Below are 22905 nucleotides of genomic sequence, written 5' to 3'. Positions count from 1 at the left end.
AAATCCATTTTGAGTTATTTTTGTGTATAAAAGTCATCTAGTTTCTTTTTTTTATTTTATTTTTAAACTTTACAGTATTGTATTAGTTTTTCCAAATATCGAAATGAATCCGCCACAGGTATACCTGTGTTCCCCATCCTGAACCCTCCTCCCTCATCCCTCCCCATACCCTCCCTCTGGGTCATCCCAGTGCACCAGCCCCAAGCATCCAGTATCGTGCATCGAACCTGGACTGGCGACTCGTTTCATACATGATATTATACATGTTTCAGTGCCATTCTCCCAAATCTCCCCACCCTCTCCCTCTCCCACAGAGTCCATAAGACTGATCTATACATCAGTGTCTCTTTTGCTGTCTCGTACACAGGGTTATTGTTACCATCTTTCTAAATTCCATATATATGCGTTAGTATACTGTATTGGTGTTTTTCTTTCTGGTTTACTTCACTCTGTATAGGAGATTCCTTAAAAAACTGGAAATAGAACTGCCTTATGATCCAGCAATCCCACTGCTGGGCATACACACTGAGGAAACCAGAAGGGAAAGAGACACGTGTACCCCAATGTTCATCACAGCACTGTTTATAATAGCCAGGACATGGAAGCAACCTAGATGCCCATCAGCAGATGAATGGATAAGAAAGCTGTGGTACATATACACAATGGAGTATTACTCAGCCATTAAAAAGAATACATCTAGTTTCTTAAATGTTAGGCAAAATCTACCAGTGAAGTCACCTGGTCCCAGACTTTTGTTTGTTTGGGGAAGTTGTTGATCACAAACTTCGCCTTCCAACTGGTAATCTGTCTGTTCAGGTTTCTTACCAGACTAAATTCTTACCAATTCAGTCTGTTAGGCTGTATATTTCTTAGAATCTATTCATTTCTTCTAGATTATCCTAGAAGTTTGTTAAAATATAATTTATATTATAGTAGTTTATAGTATAAACTATAAACTATAGTAGTATATAGCTTATAGTAGTCTATTATGATCCTATTAGTTAATATCACAGAATGTGGTAATGAGGTAATATCTCCTCTTTGATTTCTTTTACTTATTTGTGTCCTCTTTATTTTCTTGGTGAGTTTAGCTAAAGGATTTTTGGTTTTGTTTATCTTTTGAGAAAAGAAACAGCTCTTAGTTTCATTGATGTTTTCTATTCCCCTCTTAGTCTCCAGTCACTTATTTCTGCTCATTCTTATTTCATTCCTTTTACTAATTCTGGGCTTAATTTGTTCTTCTTCTTCTAGTTTCTTTAGGTATAGGGTTGGGTTTTCTATTTGAGATCTTTCTTGCTTCTTGATGTAGGCATCTATTGTTATGAACGTCCCTCTTAGAATTCCTTTTGTTGCATCCCACAGGTTTTGAAATTACAAAACAAACCGTATACACATATAATAGAATGCCTCAGACAATATGCCAATCCTCACATCCATTCTCCCTTTCTTCTTTAGGAGAAGAACACAATAAAACCTTGATTTTTTTAACAGAACACAATTTCACATAGAAAAAAAAAAAGGTTATACATTCTAGCCTCCCTTGTAATTAAGGGTGACCATGTGTCATATTTCTGTTGAACAAAATGAAAGCAAAAGTGTTTCAAACAGCTTTTGAAACAGCTCCTAAATAGAAAGGTATCAGCTTATCCTCCCCTATTCCCCTTTATGGTCTCCTAAAATACAAATTTAATACTAGAGCTGTACTGTCTAATATCATATCCACAAGCCACATTTAGCTTTTTCAATTAAACTGTTAAAATTAATAACATTAAAAATTCAGTTCTTTGGTCTCACTAACCACATCTCTATAGCTCAGCAGCCACTACCATACTGGACCTCACAGATATGGAGCATCAGCTGCGTAACATATATTCTGCTGGACAGCCTTGATATGCAGAATTAGAAGCTCTTTAAGGTCATGAGGTTGAGTCTACTAGATGGCTGACTCTGCATTTCTAATAATATTTTTGGAACTCCCAACAATGTTGGACTTTTCTGTATTTCTGTAGTTCTCTCATTAGATTGCCATTTTTCTATTATATGCAGTCAAACCCATACCTAAAATATATATAAATAATAAATAGGAAAAGAATACAAAATTGTATATGCAGAGTAGTTGGCAGCCCTCTACCAATTTGTCCTGAATAAAATTTTCTATTTATTATCTAAAAAAAATACATTTGGGGATTTTTTTTTTCTTTGTTGATGTTGCAGCAGAATCAATAACTGAGAACTAACTGCATGGTCTCCAATGCTAAGTGGTATAATTATAGACTATTACTACTTCTGTGAATTTAGTAAGCATTTTCTAAATGTCACAACAATAGTTGGCTCTTAACACAATTGAAAAGATGCTTTCCTTTGTCTCCTATGATTTTTCCAGTGGAATCAAAACAAAGGGAATAACTAGCCCTCAATAGACTTACCCTCAGTAGGTAAGGTAGTCCCCTAGAAAACTGACAATCCGGTTAGAGGAGATATTATCTGTACATGAGTATCCAATGACTCAGAGTGTATTGATGATGTTCTTTCTGTAGCTCTCAGTGAGGAAAACCAAAGGTATACATGAGTAAGATGCTTCTTTCACAGCCTACATCCTGAAGTCCCGGTCTGCTATGGTACAATCAAGGTCTCCAGGTCTGGTGCACCGGGACAACCCAGAGGGATGGTACGGGGAGGGAGGTGGGGGGCGTGGTTCAGGATGGGGAACACGTGTATACCCGTGGCGGATTCATGTTGATGTATGGCAGAACCAATACAATTTTGTAAAGTAATTAGCCTCCAATTAAAATAAATAAATTTATATTTTAAAAAATTTTAAAAAAGAGAGAGAAAGGGAGGTAGCCCCACTGACTTTGGTTCTGAAACAAATGCTTTAAAATATACATTAACAAAATATAAATGCATTCAGCATAAAAGCTAATGAGGCCATGTGAAGTTAACATTTACTTAACAAATATTCATTGAACACCTACAATATACAAGGGACCATGCTATATACTCAAAAGTGATGGAACAACAGAGAACATGTAGCCCAAAGAAGCTGCAAAACAAAAGTACTTAATGGCTCTCAAATACCTAACACTTTTTTAGGATGAAATCAAAGACTATTTGAGTAGATTCCCAGGAAAGAAGTCCAATTTGTGAATAGTCATGTAGTCATCAAACAAATAAAATTAATGACCAGCACTAATTATAAGAATGATTATGATAGCTAATATTTACTGAGTCTATAGTATAAATCTATACCATGTTCTTTTCTAAAACTTTGATGTATACTGGAGACTTCCCTGGTGGTCCAGTGGTTAAGAATCCACCTGCCAATGCAGGGGACACGGGTTTGATCCCTGGTCGAGGAAGATTGCACATGCCAGGGAGCAACTACGCCCGTGAGCCACCACTACCGAGCCCATGTGCTGCAGCTACTGAAGCCTGAATGCTCTAGAGCCCATGGTCTGCAGCAAGAGAAGCCACCACAAGGGGAAGCCCGAGCACCACAACCAGAGCAAGCCCAGGGCAGCAACAAAGGCACAGCACAGCCAAAAATAAATAAACAGGGACAGAGCGGGTGTATGTATAATTACAGCTGATTTGCTTTGTTGCATGGCAGAAACCAACACGACATTGCAGATTTTTTTTTTATTTGAATTTTTTTAAATGGGGAAAAAAATAAAAAACTTTAATTTAATGTATATTAACTATTCTAATATTCAGAATACTTCTGAAGTTCATATTATTGTTAATCTTCTCGTTTTTATGAAAAACAGGTGGTGAGTGAAGTAGTACTTGGATCATGAGTTATGAGAGAGGGGCACTTGAAAGAGCCTGATGGATTTCAGAGTCTGAGTTCTTCCAATTTTAGCAGGAAGAGCTAGCACCCCACCATGAGACATGCCCATTAAAAATTCCTTAATGGATCTGGGGTTTGTTTTCTAGGTGTTGAAAATGTTCTGCAATTAGTGGTGATGGTTGCAAAATGTACTAAAAATGACTGAATTGTCCAACTTAAAATGGTCAAACTGGCAAAATTTATGTTCTGTAAATTTTGTCTCAATAAAATATTGTGTAAATAGTAAATGTATACAACTGTTACTTAACACTATTGTTGTTCAGCTGCTAAGTTATGTCTGACTCATTGTGACTTCAAGGACTGTAGCCTGCCAGGCTCTTCTGTCCATGGGATTTCCCGGGCAAGAATGCTGGGGTGGGTTGCCATCCTTCTCCAGGGGATCTTCTTGACCCAGGGATCAAACCTGAATCTCTTAGGTCTCATGCATTGGCAGGCATATTCTTTACCACTGAGCCACTGGGGAAGCCCTCCTTAAACTATTAAATAAATGTAAAAGAAAACTTTAAAAAAATAATCTGCAAAATATGATCTAGAAAGGATTGTTCATAGGCCTAAATGGTTTGTTTGTTTGTTTCTTTCTTTTTCAATAAGCACTGACAAAGCACCAGCTAACACATGACATTTAGAGTTGCAAAGAAGTATAGTGAATAGCCCTGCCCCTGAGAACTTGCATTCTAGTCAGAGAGAAAAACATACAAAATAATACCTCCAAAGTGATAAGGACAATGATAAAATTATGTAAAAATAACTATGGATGGAAAACAAAAGTTCAACTCAAGGAGGAGCAAGGTGAGACAAGAACTCATAGGAAAGTGATTTTAACATAGGTCTTAAAGGATATATAGGAGTTTGTCACAGGGAAAAGTGTGGTAAAGTCATTCCAGAAAGAAGTGGTATTTCCGCAGGCATTATGAATAGTCATCTATGTCAATGACTGGTGAGGATGACAAGCAAGTGGGGAAGATTTCCCGGTACCTTTAAAATCACTGTTCATCTGCATACTTAACCAGCTTCTGAGGAGAAAAAGAAAAACTTTTAAGGCCCATAACATAATATGATGGATGCTCCATCCCTCTGCAAGGAAGCTAGCTGCCTGCATTACTTCCCCTGATCCACAAGGAGGGCTGGAAGAATGGAGGGCAAATGCAAGAAAATCCATGTTATCCCAAAGCCAATAGAAGCAAATTTTATTAAATTGTCTCATATTCACAATGATAAGAGTCAGTTGAGTTAAAGGAGTTTCTGAGAGATGAACTAATAATGCAAAGACAAACTCTCTCATCCTGCTCCACCAAGAAACACTAATAGGATTGACAAGAAATGGACTTGGCTGATCAGTTAGAATGAAGGACAGAATGAGGAGCAGAAACACACTTGGACATTATTTCCCTCTCCTTCATTCTTCAAGTTAGGCTCAAGAAGTTTTTCATATTCTGTATTGATTTACATCTGTATAAAGCTAAAAGTGATCTTTTTTGTTAAAATGTGTGTCTTGATCTTTCCCTACTGGCAGCCAGGATCTATTGCCATGTTTGATCATCTTTAAAATTTTGGATGCAGGACATTATGAGAAGAGATTTAAGGACAATCTTTTGTGTCAACATGTCGCAAGAACTGAAACTGCTCCAGGGTCTTTTCTATTACTTGTGCTCAAAAAGTCTATGGTACAAGATGCTAAAACAAGCAGAAGAATAGAAAAATCCCTGGGTGCAATTTTCAAAAACACAATTGTCCACGCTGGAAGAGTAGATAAGATTGGTACCCTTCTCCCCAAATATCCCATGATAATTTCTCTGTTTGGTTTCCTTTATATTGAAATATGGGTTGTTATTATTAGGGAGGTCAAATAAAGAGGGAAGCATGAAGAAGAAATGAAGAAAAAGGGGAAAGAAGGAAGGTGGAAGGGAGTGTAGGAAGGGAGTGACAGAATCACTTTAACATACAGAATATTTGTCCAAGAGTGCTCCTTTTCATTCGTACTTAATTTGAGTCTCAGTGTTAACGAGTCCCATGAAACTGCTGAACATCACGGAGCCAATTAAGTTCTCTAAGATCAACAAGACTAGCTGACCTCAGTCCTTGGAACGTGACACTAGGGTACTACAAAGACTTTGGTTGCTAAGGAGAGTCACAGTACAGTAATGCTAAGTCCTTGCATTTGTTTCTGCCATTCCTGTATGTCCTACTAAAATTAAAATCCATTTCAAGGTAATAATCAGGCACACTTTTATAAATCACTTTCCCATTTTCGCTCCATCCCTGAGTTCTTCTTTTTGCCCCACAACCTCCTCATGGCAAGTTTCACCTCTGCATTTCTGAGTGTGTAGATGATGGGGTTCAGCATGGGGGTGACCACCATGTAGAACACGGCCACCAGCTTGTCCTCAGTGAAGGTGGAGGAGGGCCGCATGTAGAGGAAGATGGCGGGTCCAAAGAACAAGATGACCACCGTGACGTGAGAGGCACAGGTGGAGAGGGCTTTGCGTCTTCCGTCTGCTGAATGGTTCCTCAAGTTGACCAGGATGACAATGTATGAGGACACCAAAAGGAGGAAGGAGAAGACAGAGATTAATCCACTGTTGGCCAACACAACGACCCCCTCCACAGAGGTGTCAGTGCAGGCAAGCTTGAACAAGGGATGGAGGTCACAGAAGTAGTGGTCAATCACATTGGGACCACAGAAGGGCAATTGGATGGTGATGAGAATCTGAATCATGGAGTGAAAAAAGCCTCCAAGCCAGGAACTAGCCACCAGCGCATGACACAGTCGATGGCTCATAATATTCATATAATGAAGAGGTTTGCAGATGGCTACATAGCGGTCATAAGCCATCACCACAAGCAAAAAGATCTCAGTGACCCCCAAAAAATGGGAGAAGAATATCTGAGCCAGACAGCCTTTCAGAGAGATGGTCTTAATCTTGACAAGTAAGTCTGTGATGAATTTAGGGACAATAGTAGAGGAGTAACTGATCTCCACCAGCGACAGGTGACTAAGGAAGAAGTACATGGGGGAACGCAGGCTCTTACTGACTCTGACCGTCAGAACAATGAGGCCATTGCCCACCACCGTGGCCAAGTACATGGGCAGAAACACCGCAAAGCACGCTCTCTGCACCTCTGGGTCCTGGGAAAGACCGGTGACAATTAACTCAGTCACATTATCAGTCCTCGCCATGGAATCCATTCCTGCAATAAAACAAACACTGATTATAACTAATTTGCCTCATTTATGGCAAGTTAGCATAAACCGCTTTACAATACAAACTTATTATGAACTCATTCTTTCAGTCAATATGTATTCATTCAATTTTCAATATGGTCAATGTAATAACACTTTATATAAACAAAATTTAGGTTCAGAGAAATGGTTATTTACCTGAAAGCTACCCTGGTGACTCAGACAGTAAAGAATCCATCTGCAATGAGAGAGACCTGGGTTCAATCCTCAGGTTGGGAAGATTCCCCTGGAGGAGGGTATGGCAACCCACTCCAGGATTCTTGCCTGGAGAATCCCATGGACAGAGGAGCCTGGTGGGCTACAGTCCATGGGGTCGCAAGGAGTCAGACATGAATGAAGCGACTAAGCACACAGAAAGTAGCAAATTCTGGAACTCAAGATCAGACTTTCTGAAAGGAGTCCAGGGTTCTTTCTAACTCACCTTAAGATAGTCTGAATTTTTGGCAGCCGGTCAAGTTCAGCACCTACGTTTTAACTATGTTCATTGCATTTTCATCACTCTATCCTGAATCCTTCTTTCTTTCATCTCCATGGCAAGGAATCGTCTTCCCACTGATAATCCTTCCCTTCCAAAATGTCCTCAGTATTGTTCTCTTCACTCTGCCAGTCTTCAACCTACTCACGTCAGAGTCCTTCACCAGACTTGCAGCTTCAATACCTGTGTTTATATGACAAATGTTTGAACACTCTAGAGAGAATTCCACCCCCTAGTTTGTCTCCATCATTTTACTATTACTTTCTTGCCTCTTGCCACACTGCTCAAACTGCTGACAGATCCTGAAATCAAAGAGCTTATCCTCTGAGAGTTGTGGCTGACCAGCCTTGCTTGTCCTGGTTCCAGGTTGGTCGGTGCATGCTAAGGCATTTCAGTCATGTCCGTCTCTTTGCAACCCCACAGAGTATAGCCCACCAGGCTCTTCTGTCCATGGAATTCTCCAGGCAAGAATACTGGAGTGGGTTGCCATGCCTTCCTCCAGGGGAGCTTCCCAACCCAGGAATCAAATCCACATTTCTTACATCTCCCTGTATTGGCAAGGAGATTCTTTACCACTAGTGCCACCTGGGGCTTTCCTAGCGGCTCGGACAGTAAAGAATCCACCTGCAATACAGGAGACCCAAGGTTGATCCCTGGATGGGGAAGATCTCCTCGAGGAGGAAATGGCAACCCACTCCAGAATTCTTGCCTGGAGAATCCCATGGACAGAGGAGCCTGGTGGGCTATAGTCCATGGGGTCTCAAAGAATTGGACAGGCTGGAAATCAACAGCAAAGTATATGATAACTAAAGTGAAGATTCCTCCATGAGTTACTCCTCTGGAGAAGATATTTACCAACACCTCTTACACATCTATACAGTCTCAGGCTAGACTAAAGAAATACAGATTATGATACACCCCTCATGCTAACAATGTCATGATCAAGAAGCTACAGAGGATAACCACTCCTTGCCCCATCCTCCCACAGGGGAGGTGGAGTGATTTGGGAAGGAGAAACTAGAAATGCAATGATGGGCCCTTCCTCTCTCTTTCTGCAAAATGCTGTAGAGAGCGCAGTACCTATACTGCCCTGGGGCAGCCTCTGTCTCTATGGGGTGGAAACAGGTTACTGTGTGTGCTCACTCAGTCCTGTTCTACTCTTTGCAAACCCAGGGACTGTAGCCCACCAGGCTCCTCTGTTCATGGGATTCTCCAGCCAAGAATTCTCAAATGAGTTGTAATTTCCTACTCAAGGGGATCTTCCCAACCCAGGGATCAAACCTGTGTCTCTTGCATCTCCTGCATTAGCAGACAGATTCTTTACCACTTGAGCCACCTGGGAATTCCAGGCTACTCTTTAGGGTAGATCCAATGCTGCCATGGCTGGGTATGGACTTTTACCTAAATCTAGAGCTCAGTTTGAGAAAGGCCACTTGGTACCAAATCTTAAACCTCAGTCTCTGTCATCACCTTTTCTAATAGCAACAGTAACATTTTCCCCAAATTTCTTCTTTCTTTGCCTTGTTTCTGAATTAGTTCAACCTTCATAGAGGGAAAAGATAGATCAAGTTTTGTCAAAGTTCCAAATGATATCTGACAATCACTTTATAAGAGAAAAAAAAAAAAAACTGTTACAACCTAAATATCTGTCAAAGCCACAGTAGAACTGACTGTCTATCCAAACAGGAGCTACAGCTTTCAAATTTCTTGGAAAGAATTACTGCTATGAGACAAAAGAAGAGGAATGGCCATTTGCAGAAGAAAAAGGGATCAGCCATCCATGGAAAGAGAAACTGTCTACCCAAGAAATAAAGGTTTCCAGGATGATAGTTGTGGCAGAGAAATTACATTGATACTCATGTCAAACACAAGCAATATTGAGAAATTCATCATAATGGAGTCCTTTTTCAGTAATAACAGTGATGTGAAAACAAAGTACTCAGAATATCTGGCATCATCTCAGGATTTTGGAAAACCAAGTAGCTGAAATGTTACAAAATAAGATTGTGAAACTTCTCAAGAAGCTCTTATTAACACATTCTCATTCAGGAGCTCAAGAAAGGATTGGAACAGAGATTAGAGTTGAAGTTGAGGACCCTAAGAATAACAGTGTGACCCGAAAGACACTTCAATGCCAGCATCAGCCTCAGAGATGCCCTAGCTTTTTGCTGTGTCCTATGTGATCCATGCCTCCCTTTCATTCCCATACCCAGTCAGTCACCACATCCCGTTAATTTTACCTTTAAACCATCTCTCCTGTGCACTTTCTCTCCAACCTTGCTCCCACCACCTCCGTACTCACTGTCAGCTGATGCTTAAGTCACCAAAGCCTCTTAGTCTCCACAGCCTCCCACCCCATCCATCCTGCACACTGCCACCAGAAGATTGTTTCCTAGACCCTTCCTACCTTGGATCCTCCTCTGCTTGGGAATAACCAGTGAAAGCCTGAGTGCCTGGACTTACTTTTAAAGATTTTCACAGATGGAGTCATCTCAAAGGTCACTGCTTTACCCACTAAACTTCAACTCATCTCTGCTAACTCAAGGTCATCTCTCTCTCCCACAAGCCCACTCTGCTCACTCCCACCACAGAGACACCCTTCATCGGAAATACCCTCTCCGTGTCCGTCCCAAACTTACCAACCTTCCAGCCCCAATTCCTGTCCTGTGTGTTCAATGAATCTTGCAATTAACACTCCAACTTATATGTATCTCCTCTGAGCACTGCAAATCCTTTGGCGATTATCCTTAGATGTAAATCTGACCATGTTCCTTCTCTACCTAGAATCTAGCATCACCTCTCCACTGCCCAGAGAAGGAAATGACAATCCACTCCAATATTCTTGCCTGGGAAATTCCATGGACAGAGGAGCCTGGAGGGCTACAATCCATGGGATAGCAAAGAGTTAGACATGACTGATCATACACGCATGCCCCATTGCCCATGGCATAAACTGTAACATTCTTAGCATGGATTCCAGGTCCTTCTTGAATTGGCTACTACATATTTTCACAACCTTATTTTCATCCCCCGAATGAACCTCATACAGCTGTTTGCTAACCCAGAGTGTCCTTTCTCTCTTCTCTGCGTTTACTAATCCTTCTTCCTAGGTTTCGGGAGAACCTTGTTTCTATAGGAGAGAGAAACGCAATAATAAATTCTCTTCTTTATGATATATTTTACTTTACATACTTCTTTTATAGCAATTAAAATATATTTTGTAACTGTAGCCTCTATGTCTATATCTTCTACTTAGAAATACACTCTTTGTATTCAAAATTATCTGTTTAAAATTTTCTTAAAGCTTTATTCTTGTTAATTACATTCTGGTTGATAATAATAGTAAGCATTTCAACAGTACCATGTACCAAACACTTTATAGGTGTCCTTACACATTATTTCAATCAATTCTCAGAACATATCTGTGATATAGGTATCATTATTATCATTCCTTTTTTACATATGAGGAGAAAGGAATCCAGGTAAGTGAATTAACCAGTCTAAGACTACACAGCAGTGAAGCCAGGATTTCAACCCAACTAGTCTGACCACTGGAGAAGGAAATGGCAACCCACTCCAGTATTCTTGCCTGAAAAATCCCATGTTCAGAGGAGCCTGGCGGGCTACAGTCAGTAGAACTGCAAAGAGTCAGACAAGACTGAGCAACTAAAGCACCACCACCAACAAAACCTGAGCACAGATTCTATGCTCTAACCAATATCCTTTACAATTTCTGGGTACATAACACATACATAAAAAGTTAAATTTAAATATTCTAGGGCCAATCTGAGAGATCACTCAGAACTCTTTAGAGTCCAATATTTCCAGTCTTTATTGCTCAGAGAAGGAATACCTGATAGTTTCTTTGTGGAAAACCACCATTTCCTATTCTGTAGTCTATGCCTTTTCTGTAATTATTCCTCTCTTTGATACCCTCTCCCGTCCATTTCCACCTCCTCTCTGCAAATTAAAGATTAGGTTCTTCTCCAACAACAAATCACCAACATACCTGTGAGCTTTTAGAAAGCAAAGTCAATGATGTCTAAGACGAATCATCAAAAAGAGAGGAAAATTCAGGGGCTCTGGATCCAGGTTGATAACTGTATTATAATATATAGGAAATGAACAAATGCCACAGAAAGCATCAGATTCAAAGATTTTTAAGATCCTTCTTTTTGTAAAGAAAAACTACCCAACCACTGAAAGTCCAAGAGTTCTGAATAAATGGTTAGATCTTTGGACTATTTTAAATAATTTAAGCCATACACAATAATCAACGGGAAACCTTCCCAGTGGAATTTCCTTTCTCTTGGGTGAAACTTTGTCAATTAAACTATGACTGAGGAAGGGTTTGGAATCTGTTTCAGTTAGTTTGATGATGTTTCTATAAAACTTTTGTACCCAAGAATAAGGTAGTAAGAGAAGAAACGTGTATACGAATTGCTGATTCACTTCATTGTTCAGTATAAACCAGCACAACATTGCAAAGCTTTTTCAAAGCCAATAAAACTTTTTATTGTAAAGCCAATAAAAAAATTTTTTAAAGGGAGCTTGAGAGTAAATCATAAAAACAATGTTTTTCCAGACTGGACTGCTGAGAATGAAAAAGAGAATAAATAGAGAAGAAAGAGGACTGGACACGGAGCCAAGACGCCTGGGCACTAGCTCCAGTTCCGGAATTAACTACCTAAATTAAGCCATGTCATCTCACCCCTCCACTTCTCACTCTCCCCTGTTTCTGCTGCTGCTGCTGCTGTGTCGCTTCAGTCGTGTCCGACTCTGTGCGACCCCATAGACGGCAGCCAAGCAGGCTTCCCATCCCTGGGATTCTCCAGGCAAGAACACTGGAGTGGGTTGCCATTTCCTTCTCCAATGCATGAAAGTGAAAAGTGAAAGTGAAGTCGCTCAGTCGTGTCTGACTCCAGCGACCCCATGGACTTCAGCCCACCAGGCTCCTCCGTCCACGGGATTTTCCAGGCAAAAGTACTGGAGTGGGGTGCCATTGCCTTCTCCCCCTGTTTCTACTTCTATATAAATTGACAAAATTGGGCTAGACGAGCTCCACTGTACCTCCTTGTTCTAACATTCATGGATTCAGGTCTAAGTTTCTTAGTTTCCTTGTGCTAAGCCTCCCCATCAATTAAATAGCACTAATAATAATGTAGTATAGTGAGAATTTCCTCAGGAAAAAATGCATCATTCATTCATCCATTTATTTAACAAATAGTATCTAGTCTTATTATGTGCTAAACACTCTTCTAGGTGCTGGGAATTTGCTAGTAACAAAGCAAAGTCTCTCGGTTCATTGAGGTTTTGTTATTCAATCACTAAGTGGTGTCCAACTCTGAGATCCCATGGATTGCACACCAGGCTCCTCTGTCCATTGAATTTTCCAGTCAAGAATACTGGAGTCGGTTGCCATTTCCTACTCCAGTGGATCTTCCTGATCCAAGGACTGAATCTTTGTCTCTTGCATTGGCAGGCAGATTCTTTACCACTGAGACACCAGGAAAGCCCCCTTCATTGAGGTTATATCTTTCATATACATATCAGGGCATAATGAAAACAGAGACAGATGATAAATAAATAAAACTTGATATGAAAATTAGATAGCAGCAGTCCTATCAAAACCATTCCCAAGAAAAGGAAATGCAAAAAGACAGAATGGTTGTCTGAGGAGGCCCTACAAATAGCTGAGAAAAGAAGAGAAGTGAAAGGCAAAGGAGGGGAAAAAAAGATACCTATCTGAATGCAGAGTTCCAAGGGATAGCAAGGAGAGATAAGAAAGCCTTCTTCATTGATCAATGCAAAGAAATAGAGGAAAACAATAGAATGGGAAAGACTAAAGACCTCTTCAAGAAAATTAGAGATACCAAGGGAAAATTTCATGCAAAGATCGGTACAATAAAGGGCGGAATGTTATGGACCTAACAGAAGCAGAAGATATTAAGAAGAGGTAGCAAGAATACACAGAATAACTATACAAAAAAAAATCTTAATGACTCAGATAACCACGATGGCGTGATTACTCACCTAGAGCCAGATATCCTGAAGTGCAAAGTCAAGTGGGCCTTAGGAAGCATCACTACGAACAAAGCTAGTGGAGGAGATAGAATTCTAGCTGAGCTATTTCAAGTCCTAAAAGATGATACTGTGAAAGTGCTGCACTCAATATGCCAACAAATTCAGAAAACTCAGCAGTGGCCACAGAACTGGAAAAGGTCGGTTTTCATTCCAATCCCAAAGAAAGGCAATGCCAAAGAATGTTCAAACTACCACACAGTTGCACTCATTTCATATGCTAGCAAAGTAATGCTCAAAATTCTCCAAGCTAGGCTTCAGTAGTACATGAACTGAGAACTTACAGATATTTGAGTTGGATTTAGAAAAGGCAGAGGAACCAGATATCAAAGTGCCAACATCCATTGGAACATAGAAAAAGCAAGGGAATTCCAGAAAAACATCTACTTCTGCTTCATTGACTACACTAAAGCCTTTGACTGTGTGGATCACAACAAACTGTGGAAAATTCTGAAAGAGATGGGATACCAGGTCATCTCACCTGCCTTTTGAGAAACCTGTATGCAGGTGGCAAAACAACAGTTAGGACTGGACATGGAACAACAGGCTGGTTCCAAATTGGGAAAGGAGTACATCAAGGCTGTATATTTTCACCCTGCTTATTTAACTTATATGTAGAGCACATCATGCGAAATGCCAGCCTGGATGAAGCACAAGCTAGAAGCAAGACCGCTGGGAGAAATATCAATAACCTCAGTTATGCGGATGACACCACTTTTTTTTTTTTTTACAAATATTTTCTCTCATTCAGTAAACTGTCTTTTCATTTTGTTTATAATTTCCTTTGCTGTGAAAGGCTTTTGTGTTTAATTAGGTTTCATTTGTTTGTTTCTGTTTTTATTTCCATTACTCTAGGAGACGGATCAAAAAGACCTTGCTGTGATTCATGTCAAAGAGTGTTCTTTTTTTTTTTTTTTTTAAACTTTACAATATTGTATTAGTTTTGCCAAATATCGAAATGAATCCGCCACAGGTATACCTGTGTTCCCCATCCTGAACCCTCCTCCCTCCCCATACCCTCCCTCTGGGCTGTCCCAGTGCACCAGCCCCAAGCATTCAGTATCGTGCATGGAACCTGGACTGGCGACTCGTTTCATACATGATATTATACATGTTTCAATGACATTCTCCCAAATCTCCCCACCCTCTTCCTCTAAAGAGGAACTAAAGAGCCTCTTCATGAAGGTGAAAGAGGAGACTGGAAAAGCTGGGTTAAAATTCAACATTCAAAAAACTAAGATCATGGCATCTGGTCCCATCACTTCATGGCAAATAGATGGGGAAACAATGGAAACAGTGACAGACTTTATTTGGCGGGGGTGGGGGGGGGCTCCAAAATCACTGTGGTCTGGGATTGCAGCCATGAAATTAAAAGACATGTGTTCCTTTTTATAGGCAGAAAAGCTATAACAAACCTAGATAGCATATTAAAAATCAGAGACATTATTTTGCCAACAAAGATCCATTTAGTTAAAGCTATGATTTTTCCAGTAGTTATGTATGGATGTAAGAGTTGAACCATAAAGAAGGCTGAGCACCAAAGATTTGGTGCTTTTGAACTGTGGTATTGGAAAAGACTTCTGATAGTCCCTTGGACAGCAAAGAGACCCAACCAGTCAATCCTAAAGGAAATCAATCCTGAATATTCATTGGAAAGACTGATGCTGAAACTGAAGCTCCAATACTTTGACTACGTGATGTGAAGAACCAACCCATTGGAAAAGACCCTGATGCTGGGAAGATTGAAGGCAGGAGGAGAAGGGGACGACAGAGGGTGAGATGGTTGGATGGTATCACCGGCTCAATGGACATGAGTTTGAGCACACTCCAGGAGTTGGTGATGGACAGGGAAGCCTGGAGCGTTGCAGCCCATGGGGTCGCAAAGAGTCAGACACGACTGAGCGACTGAACAGCAATAACAAAGTCCTATCAAGAAAAATAAAACAGGTTGATGATAGGAAACCTAGTGGTTATTATTATATTACTATAGGTAGTAAGGAAAGGTTATCTCTTGCCAAGATCTCTGTCTGCTATCTTGAGAAGAAGAGTGGGAAATATAGGAGTGGGAAAACCAAGGAAACCTGTTAGGAGAACATCACAGTAACCTGGCCAAAGATGCTTGTGTTTCAGGCCAGGACAGTAGCAGTAAAGGTTTTAGGAAGTTTTTGGATTCTGCACATATTTTGAAGGTACAACTCATAAATTATGCCAATGTTTTGATTTAGAAAAGCAAAGAAGTAGAGCAATCTCAGATACCTCTAAGGGTTTAGACTAGAGCAAGCAGAGTGAAATAAGTCAGACAGAAAATGATAAATACCATGTGCTCTCACATATATGTGGAATCTCAAACAAAACAAACAAAACTGAGCTCACAGATATAGAGAACAGATTGGCAGTTGCCTGAGGCTGAGGGTTAGGAGGAGGCAAAAATGGATGGAGGGGGTTAAAAGGTGCAAGCTCCCAGGCGTCACCACACACCTATCAGGGTAGTGGGCCAAGGAGCAATTTTGCCCTGATTCAGAAAAATAGGCACAAGTTTGCAGCAAAGTAAGCTCTGAAGTGTGTAGACTTGTGTATACAACGTGGTAGTCACCAGCCACATGTAGCTATTTAAATTCTAGTTCACTACAATTAAATAAAATTTAAAATTCAATTCTCCCATCATTAAAGTCATATTTAAGATGCTGATTAGCCACATGGCTAGGCGCTACCATGCATGAGCACAGGTTTAGAACATTTCCATCATCACTGAGCCTTCTCATAGAACATGGATCTAGACCACAGCTGCTTCAGAAAAAAAACAAAATATTTTCCAAGGACATAAGCTCCCTGCAGGCAAGACCTTCTCCCTCCTGTGTTTCGTTATACACCTCCAGCACTTAGACCAATGTCTGGCATGTAGTACATGGTCTTTAAGTCTTGTTGAATAAATTCTTAAATGAATCTAAAAGCCCTGAAAGAAGTGGCTATTAAGTAAATTGTGCTACAATTAGACTTTGTGATATTACCAACCCATCATAAATAACTTTTATGAAAAAATTTTAATTGCTTGGGAAATTGATGTGTAACTGAGTGCCTGAGAATATGGGCTAAACCTTGTATCCATTCTCTTCTTCCTCTTTGAGACTAGAAAAGAATGCTAATTTTAGCTAAAGCAGTTCCACACAGAATAAAAGATTATAGTTTCCAGGCTCCCTGGCAATTAAGGGTCACCATGTGATTAACGTCAGTGGAATAAGATGAAAGCAAAATTTCTGTGTGGACTTTGGGAAGTCTCCCAAAAGAGAAAACGATCTTTTAATTTTGTGGCTGCAGTCACCATCCACAGTGACTCTGGAGCCCAAGAAAATAAAATCCGTCACTGCCAGGGTCAGTCTGTAGCTAGGGACTAGATCCTGCATGCCACAGTGAAGACCTGGTGCAGCCGAATAAGTAAATAAAAATACCTTTTAAAAGCAAGAAATTACTATCATATTAGACAGGACGAACAGAAGGCATCATCAGCACAGCATGAGTTCTACTGAACAGCACACATATGGAGTCTCAGCAGTCCCCTGAGGTCACAGGCTGAAGCCACCTGCTGAATACATTCAGAATAAATACTCAGTCTCAATTTCTGATAATATTGTTGGACCGCCACAATCAAGCTGGATTTTCTCCCTCTATACTTCTGTAGTTCTATCTCATAAGTTGCCCTTACTTTCTATTATATGTAGTCAAACCTATACCAAAAACAACACAAATAATAAATGGGGGAAATGTAGTACTTGCAAAGTGGTTTGCAGCATGCTATCAAATTTTCTTTTTTTAATTTTTTTATTTTTTAACTTTACAATATTGTATTGGTTTTGCCATATATCAACATGAATCCGCCACAGGTATACACGTGTTCCCCATCCTGAACCTTCCTCCCTCCTCCCTCCCTGTACCATCCCTCTGGGTCATCCCAGTGCACCAGCCCCAAGCAAATTTTCTTTAGTAAATTTTTTTTATTTATTGTCTTTAAAGTATTTTTTAATGCTGAGACAGCATCAAGAATTGAGAACTAATTATATGATCAGTGACACTAAATGGTACAATTAGACTGTTGCTTCTGTGAATTGAGTAGGCATCTGTAAAACTTCACAACGCTCTCTGTCTCTTCAAACAATGAAAACAATGCTCTCCTTTGCTTCTTGTGCTTTTCCAGTGAGACAAGAATAAAGTGAGTAATTAATTCTCAACAAACCCACCAAGTCTCAACCCTCAATAGGTGAGGTAGTCTCTGAGAATCATGGCAACACGTTTGGAGTAGATACCATCTGCCCATGCGGTATTCACTGATGGTGTTTTCTGTAGCTCCCAGTGAGGACACTAAAGCTGCACATGAGTGAGAAGCTCCTCTCACAGCCTGCACCCTACATTCCTAGCCAGGCATCAAGGGAAAGGGGGCTGCACTAACTTTCGCTCTGGATCAGATGCTTTCAGATACACATTAAATGAAGTGCACTCACATGAAAGATGAATGGGGAAGCCGCATGACAGTCAACATCCACCTAACAAATATTTATTGAGTGTCTGCCACGTGCAGTTACTGTGCTAGGCGCCTAAAGCAATTAAGCAACAGAGGATGCTTACCCCAAAGAAGCTGCAACACAAGAATCAGAATAAAGGACAGAGTATGGAGTAGAAACATACGTGGACATTACTTGCCTCTCATTTATTCTTCAAGTTAGAACTAATAAGAAATTTCTACATTCTATATTTATTTACTGTGGACAAAGCTTTGTTTAAATGTTTGAGTTGACCTGTCCCTATTGATAGCTAGAATTTATGACATTTTGATTTTTTTCAATTTATTGATGGTAAACATTGTGAGAGGAGATTAAAGGGCTATCTTTTGTGTCAACATGTCACAGGAACTGAAATTTCTCCAGGGGCTTTTCTGATACTTCTGCTCAAATGATCTATGGTTCAGTTCAGTTCAGTTCAGTTGCTCAGTCATGTCCGACTCTTTGTGACCCCATGAATCGCAGCACGCCAGGCCTCCCTGTCCATCACCAACTCCCGGAGTTCACTCAAACTCACGTCCATCAAGTCGGTGACGCCGTCCAGCCATCTCATCCTCTCTTGTCCCCTACTCCTCCTGCTCCCAATCCCTCCCAGCATCAGGGTCTTTTCCAATGAGTCAACTCTTCACATAAGGTGGCCAAAATATTGGAGTTTCAGCTTCAGCGTCAGTCCTTCCAATGAACACCCAGGACTGATCTCCTTTAGGATGGACTGGTTGGATCTCCTTGCAGTCCAAGGGACTCTCAAGAGTCTTCTCCAACACCACAGTTTAAAAGTATCAATTCTTCAGTGCTCAGCTTTCTTCACAGTCTAACTCTCACACCCATACGTGACCACTGGAAAAACCATAGCCTTGACTATATGAACCTTTGTTGGCAAAGTAATGTCTCTGCTTTTCAATATGCTATCTAGGTTGGTCATAACTTTCCTTCCAAGGAGTAAGCATCTTTTAATTTCATGGCTGCAATCACCATCTGCACTGATTTTGAAGCCCAAAAAATAAAGTCTGACACTGTTTCCACTGTTTCCCCATCTATTTCCCATGAAGTGATGGGACCAGATGCCATGATCTTAGTTTTCTGAATGTTGAGCTTTAAGCCAACTTTTTTACTCTCCTCTTTCACTTTCATCAAGAGGCCTTTTAGTTCCTCTTCACTTTCTGCCATAAGGGTGGTGTCATCTGCATATCTGAGGTTATTGATATTTCTCCCAGCAATCTTGATTCCAGCTTGTGCTTCTTCCAGCCCAGCGCTTCTCATGATGTACTCTGCATATAAGTTCAATAAGTAGGGTGACAATATACAGCCTTGACGTACTCCTTTTCCTATTTGGAACCAGTCTGTTGTTCCAAGTCCAGTTCTAACTGTTGCTTCCTGACCTGCATATAGGTTATTCAAGAGGCAGGTCAGGTGGTCTGGTAATGATCTATGGTACAAGATGCTAAAACAACCAGAAGAACAGAAAAATCCCTGCATGCAATTTTCAAAGACACGCTTATCCATGTTGGGCTTCCCAGGTGGTTCAGCAGGTAAAGAATCCACCTGCCAATGCAGAAGATGCAGGAGTCAAGGGTTCAGTCCCTGGGTTGGGAAGGTCCCGTGGAGGAGGAAATGGCAACCCACTCCAATATGCTTGCCTGGAAAATCCCATGGACAGAAGAGCCTGGCGGGCTACAATCCATGGGGTCACAAGGAGTTGGACACGATTGAGTAACTTAGCAGACATCCATGTCAGAAGAGTAGATCAGATTTTTTACTCTCCTCCCCAAATATCCCATGATAATTCTTCTACTTTGTGTCCATATTTAACTAAGTGTTGGTTGTCATCACTAGGGAGGTTGAACCAAGAAGGGACAATGAAGAAGGAAGGGGTGGGAAAAAATGAAGGAAAGAAAGAAGGGAGGCAAGAAGAGAAAGAAGGAAGGTGATCATAAAATAAGTGATTTATCCCCTAAAACACTTGTTAAACTATTCTCCTTTGCATTTGCACTTAGTTTGAGTCTTAATATTTTCTAATCTTGTGATGTTGTTGGATATCATGAAGCCAATCTGACCTCTGCCCTTTGATCATTACACTGGATTAGTGGGGAATCTTTGCTTACTTGCAACCCCATGGACTATACAGTCCATGGAATTCTCCAGGCCAGACTACTGGAGTGGGTAGCTGTTCCCTTCTCCAGGGGATCTTCCCAACCCAGGGATTGAACTCATGTCTCCCACATTGCAGGGGGATTCTTTACCAGCTGAGCCATCAGGGAAGCTCTTGCTTACTTAGGGAGAATCACAGTCGCAGTAACATTAAGTCCTTACATTTGTTTCTGCCATTTGTGTATGTCACTAAAATCAAAATCCTGTATGCGAGAGAGCAAAAGAGACACAGATGTATAGAACAGTCTTTTGGACTCTGTGGGAGAGGGAGAGGGTGGGATGATTTGGGAGAATGGCATTGAAACATGTATAATATCATATAAGAAATGAATCGCCAGTCCAGGTTCAATGCAGGATACAGAATGCTTGGGGCTGGTGCACTGGGATGACCCAGAGGGATGATATGGGAAGGGAGGTGGGAGGGGGGTTTAGGATGGGGAACACGTGTACACCCGTGGCGGATTCATGTTGATGTATGGCAAAACCAATACAATATTGTAAAGTAAAAAATAATAATAATGATAAATGGTTAAAAATAAAATAAAATCAAAATCCATATCAAGAAAAGATAATAATGAGGCACACTTTTATAAATCACTTTCCCATTTTCACTCCAGCCCTGAGTTCTTCTTTTTGCCCCACAACCTCCTCATGGCAACTTTCACCTCTGCATTTCTGAGTGTGTAGATGATGGGGTTCAGCATGGGGGTGACCACCGTGTAGAACACGGCCACCAGCTTGTCCTCAGTGAAGGTGGAGGAGGGCCGCATGTAGAGGAAGATGGCGGGTCCAAAGAACAAGATGACCACCGTGACGTGAGAGGCACAGGTGGAGAGGGCTTTGCGTCTCCCCTCTGCTGAATGGTTCCTCAAGTTGACCAGGATGACAATATAGGAGGACACCAAGAGGAGGAAGGAGCACAGAGCAATTAAGCCACTGTTGGCCAACACAACGACCCCCTCCACAGAGGTGTCAGTGCAGGCAAGCTTGAATAATGGCTGGAGGTCACAGAAGTAGTGATCAATCACATTGGGACCGCAGAAGGGCAATTGGATGGTGATGAGAATCTGAATTATGGAGTGAAGAAAGCCCCCAAACCAGGAACCAGCTACTAGTATGTGACACAGCTGACGGTTCATAATGCTCATATAATGAAGAGGTTTGCAGATGGCGACATAGCGGTCATAAGCCATCACCACGAGCAAGAGGATCTCAGCGACCCCCAAGAAGTGAAAGAAGAATATCTGAGCCAGACAACCCTCCAGGGAGATGGTTTTAATCTTGGAAAGTAAGTCTGTGATGAATTTAGGGACAACAGTAGAGGAGTAACTGATCTCCACCAGCGACAGATGACTAAGGAAGAAGTACATGGGGGAACGCAGGCTCTTACTGACTCTAACCATCAGAACAATGAGGCCATTGCCCACCACCGTGGCCAAGTACATGGGAAGAAACACCACAAAGCACCCTCTCTGCACCTCTGGATCCTGGGAAAGACCGCTGATAATTAACTCAGTCACATTATTTGTACTCGCCATGGAATCCACTCGAAGAAGATGGATTTAAGAGAAGAGACCTGTGATAAAACAAACAGTCATAACACCCAGTCGTTCATGCTTACTTAGCACTTGCCTGTTGATGGAACTCTCACACATATCTGACTGGTTCATTTATTTGATCACTAATATAGTAAATGTTTGTCCAGTAGCCCAGTTTATGCAAGATGTGATTCAATATATCTCACAAAAACTATAATCTCCATATCCTAAGTGAGAAAACTGAGGCTCAGAGAGGTGGAAAATTAACCAAGCCTTCCAGTAAGAAATGGATTCAGAACAAGAACCAAATTGTTTTATTCTAACATGTTATTTCAAGGAAACCACACTGAAAAAAATAATTACTATCTCCAACATTTGAGAATGGGATAATTGTTAGTCATTAATATATATGTTAATTAATATATATTAATAGCATCTATATATAGATGCTATTAGTTACTCTCATCAGTTACTCTCTTGTTTTCTCCTTTTGTTCCCCAAAAATGCCAATCCCATTGATAATCCTCCCTTTCTAAAGAATCCCTTTAATATTTTCTTTGTATAAGTTAGACAAGTTTCTGAATTATTTTAGACCTATGCTTTCACTCAATCCCACAGCTTCATGAATTTTTACCAACATTTTTTGAAATTTTTGGCACTGGAGACCAAGGTAAAACTCTAGGAGCTGTTGAGAATATAACTCACTATCAAAGACAGTTTAAATATAACACATGGAGATTCACCAGTTTGCTATTTTCTGTCTTCCAGTTTCCCTGCCATTGAGAAACATTTTTGCCAGCAGGAGGTAAGGATTTATTTTAATTCAATTCTTTGACCAAATATTTTATTAAGGACCTCCCATGTGCCTCAGAGATCCAGGATGTATGAAAGAAGATGGCTCTCACTCTTAGGAAGCTTGCAACTTCATGCAATTAAATAGCACATTTATTAATGAGGCAGAGAAAACCGTCAAAATTCCTCTGCTTTTGAAACTACTTTGAAATAGCTTATTCCTCTTATTT

At 40.7% G+C, this 22905-nt stretch overlaps 2 protein-coding genes across 2 annotated transcripts; both read right to left on the bottom strand.

The window, feature by feature from the left end:
* Window positions 1-5621: 5621 nt before the first annotated feature.
* Window positions 5622-7028, bottom strand: LOC109570062 (olfactory receptor 4B1-like). Its single transcript, XM_019975890.2, has one exon. The coding sequence runs from the start codon at window positions 7026-7028 to the stop codon at window positions 6078-6080; it is 951 nt and encodes a 316-aa protein (XP_019831449.2). The 3' UTR covers window positions 5622-6077.
* A 13925-nt stretch (window positions 7029-20953) lies between these two features.
* Window positions 20954-21883, bottom strand: LOC109569283 (olfactory receptor 4B1). Its single transcript, XM_019974598.2, has one exon. It carries the CDS (start codon window positions 21881-21883, stop codon window positions 20954-20956), a length of 930 nt encoding a protein of 309 aa, XP_019830157.2.
* Between the last annotated feature and the right edge of the window lie 1022 nt (window positions 21884-22905).

This window comes from Bos indicus, chromosome 15, assembly GCF_029378745.1.
Source record: "Bos indicus isolate NIAB-ARS_2022 breed Sahiwal x Tharparkar chromosome 15, NIAB-ARS_B.indTharparkar_mat_pri_1.0, whole genome shotgun sequence".
In the NCBI taxonomy this organism is placed as follows: domain Eukaryota; kingdom Metazoa; phylum Chordata; class Mammalia; order Artiodactyla; family Bovidae; genus Bos; species Bos indicus.
Note: the sequence above shows the minus strand (reverse complement) of the source record. Positions and strands in the feature narration are given on the sequence as shown.

Bases quoted from the DNA above. Each gene is read 5' to 3' on its own strand.
- LOC109569283 (XM_019974598.2), bottom strand. From the start codon at position 21,883: ATGGCGAGTACAAATAATGTGACTGAGTTAATTATCAGCGGTCTTTCC.
- LOC109570062 (XM_019975890.2), bottom strand. From the start codon at position 7,028: ATGGCGAGGACTGATAATGTGACTGAGTTAATTGTCACCGGTCTTTCC.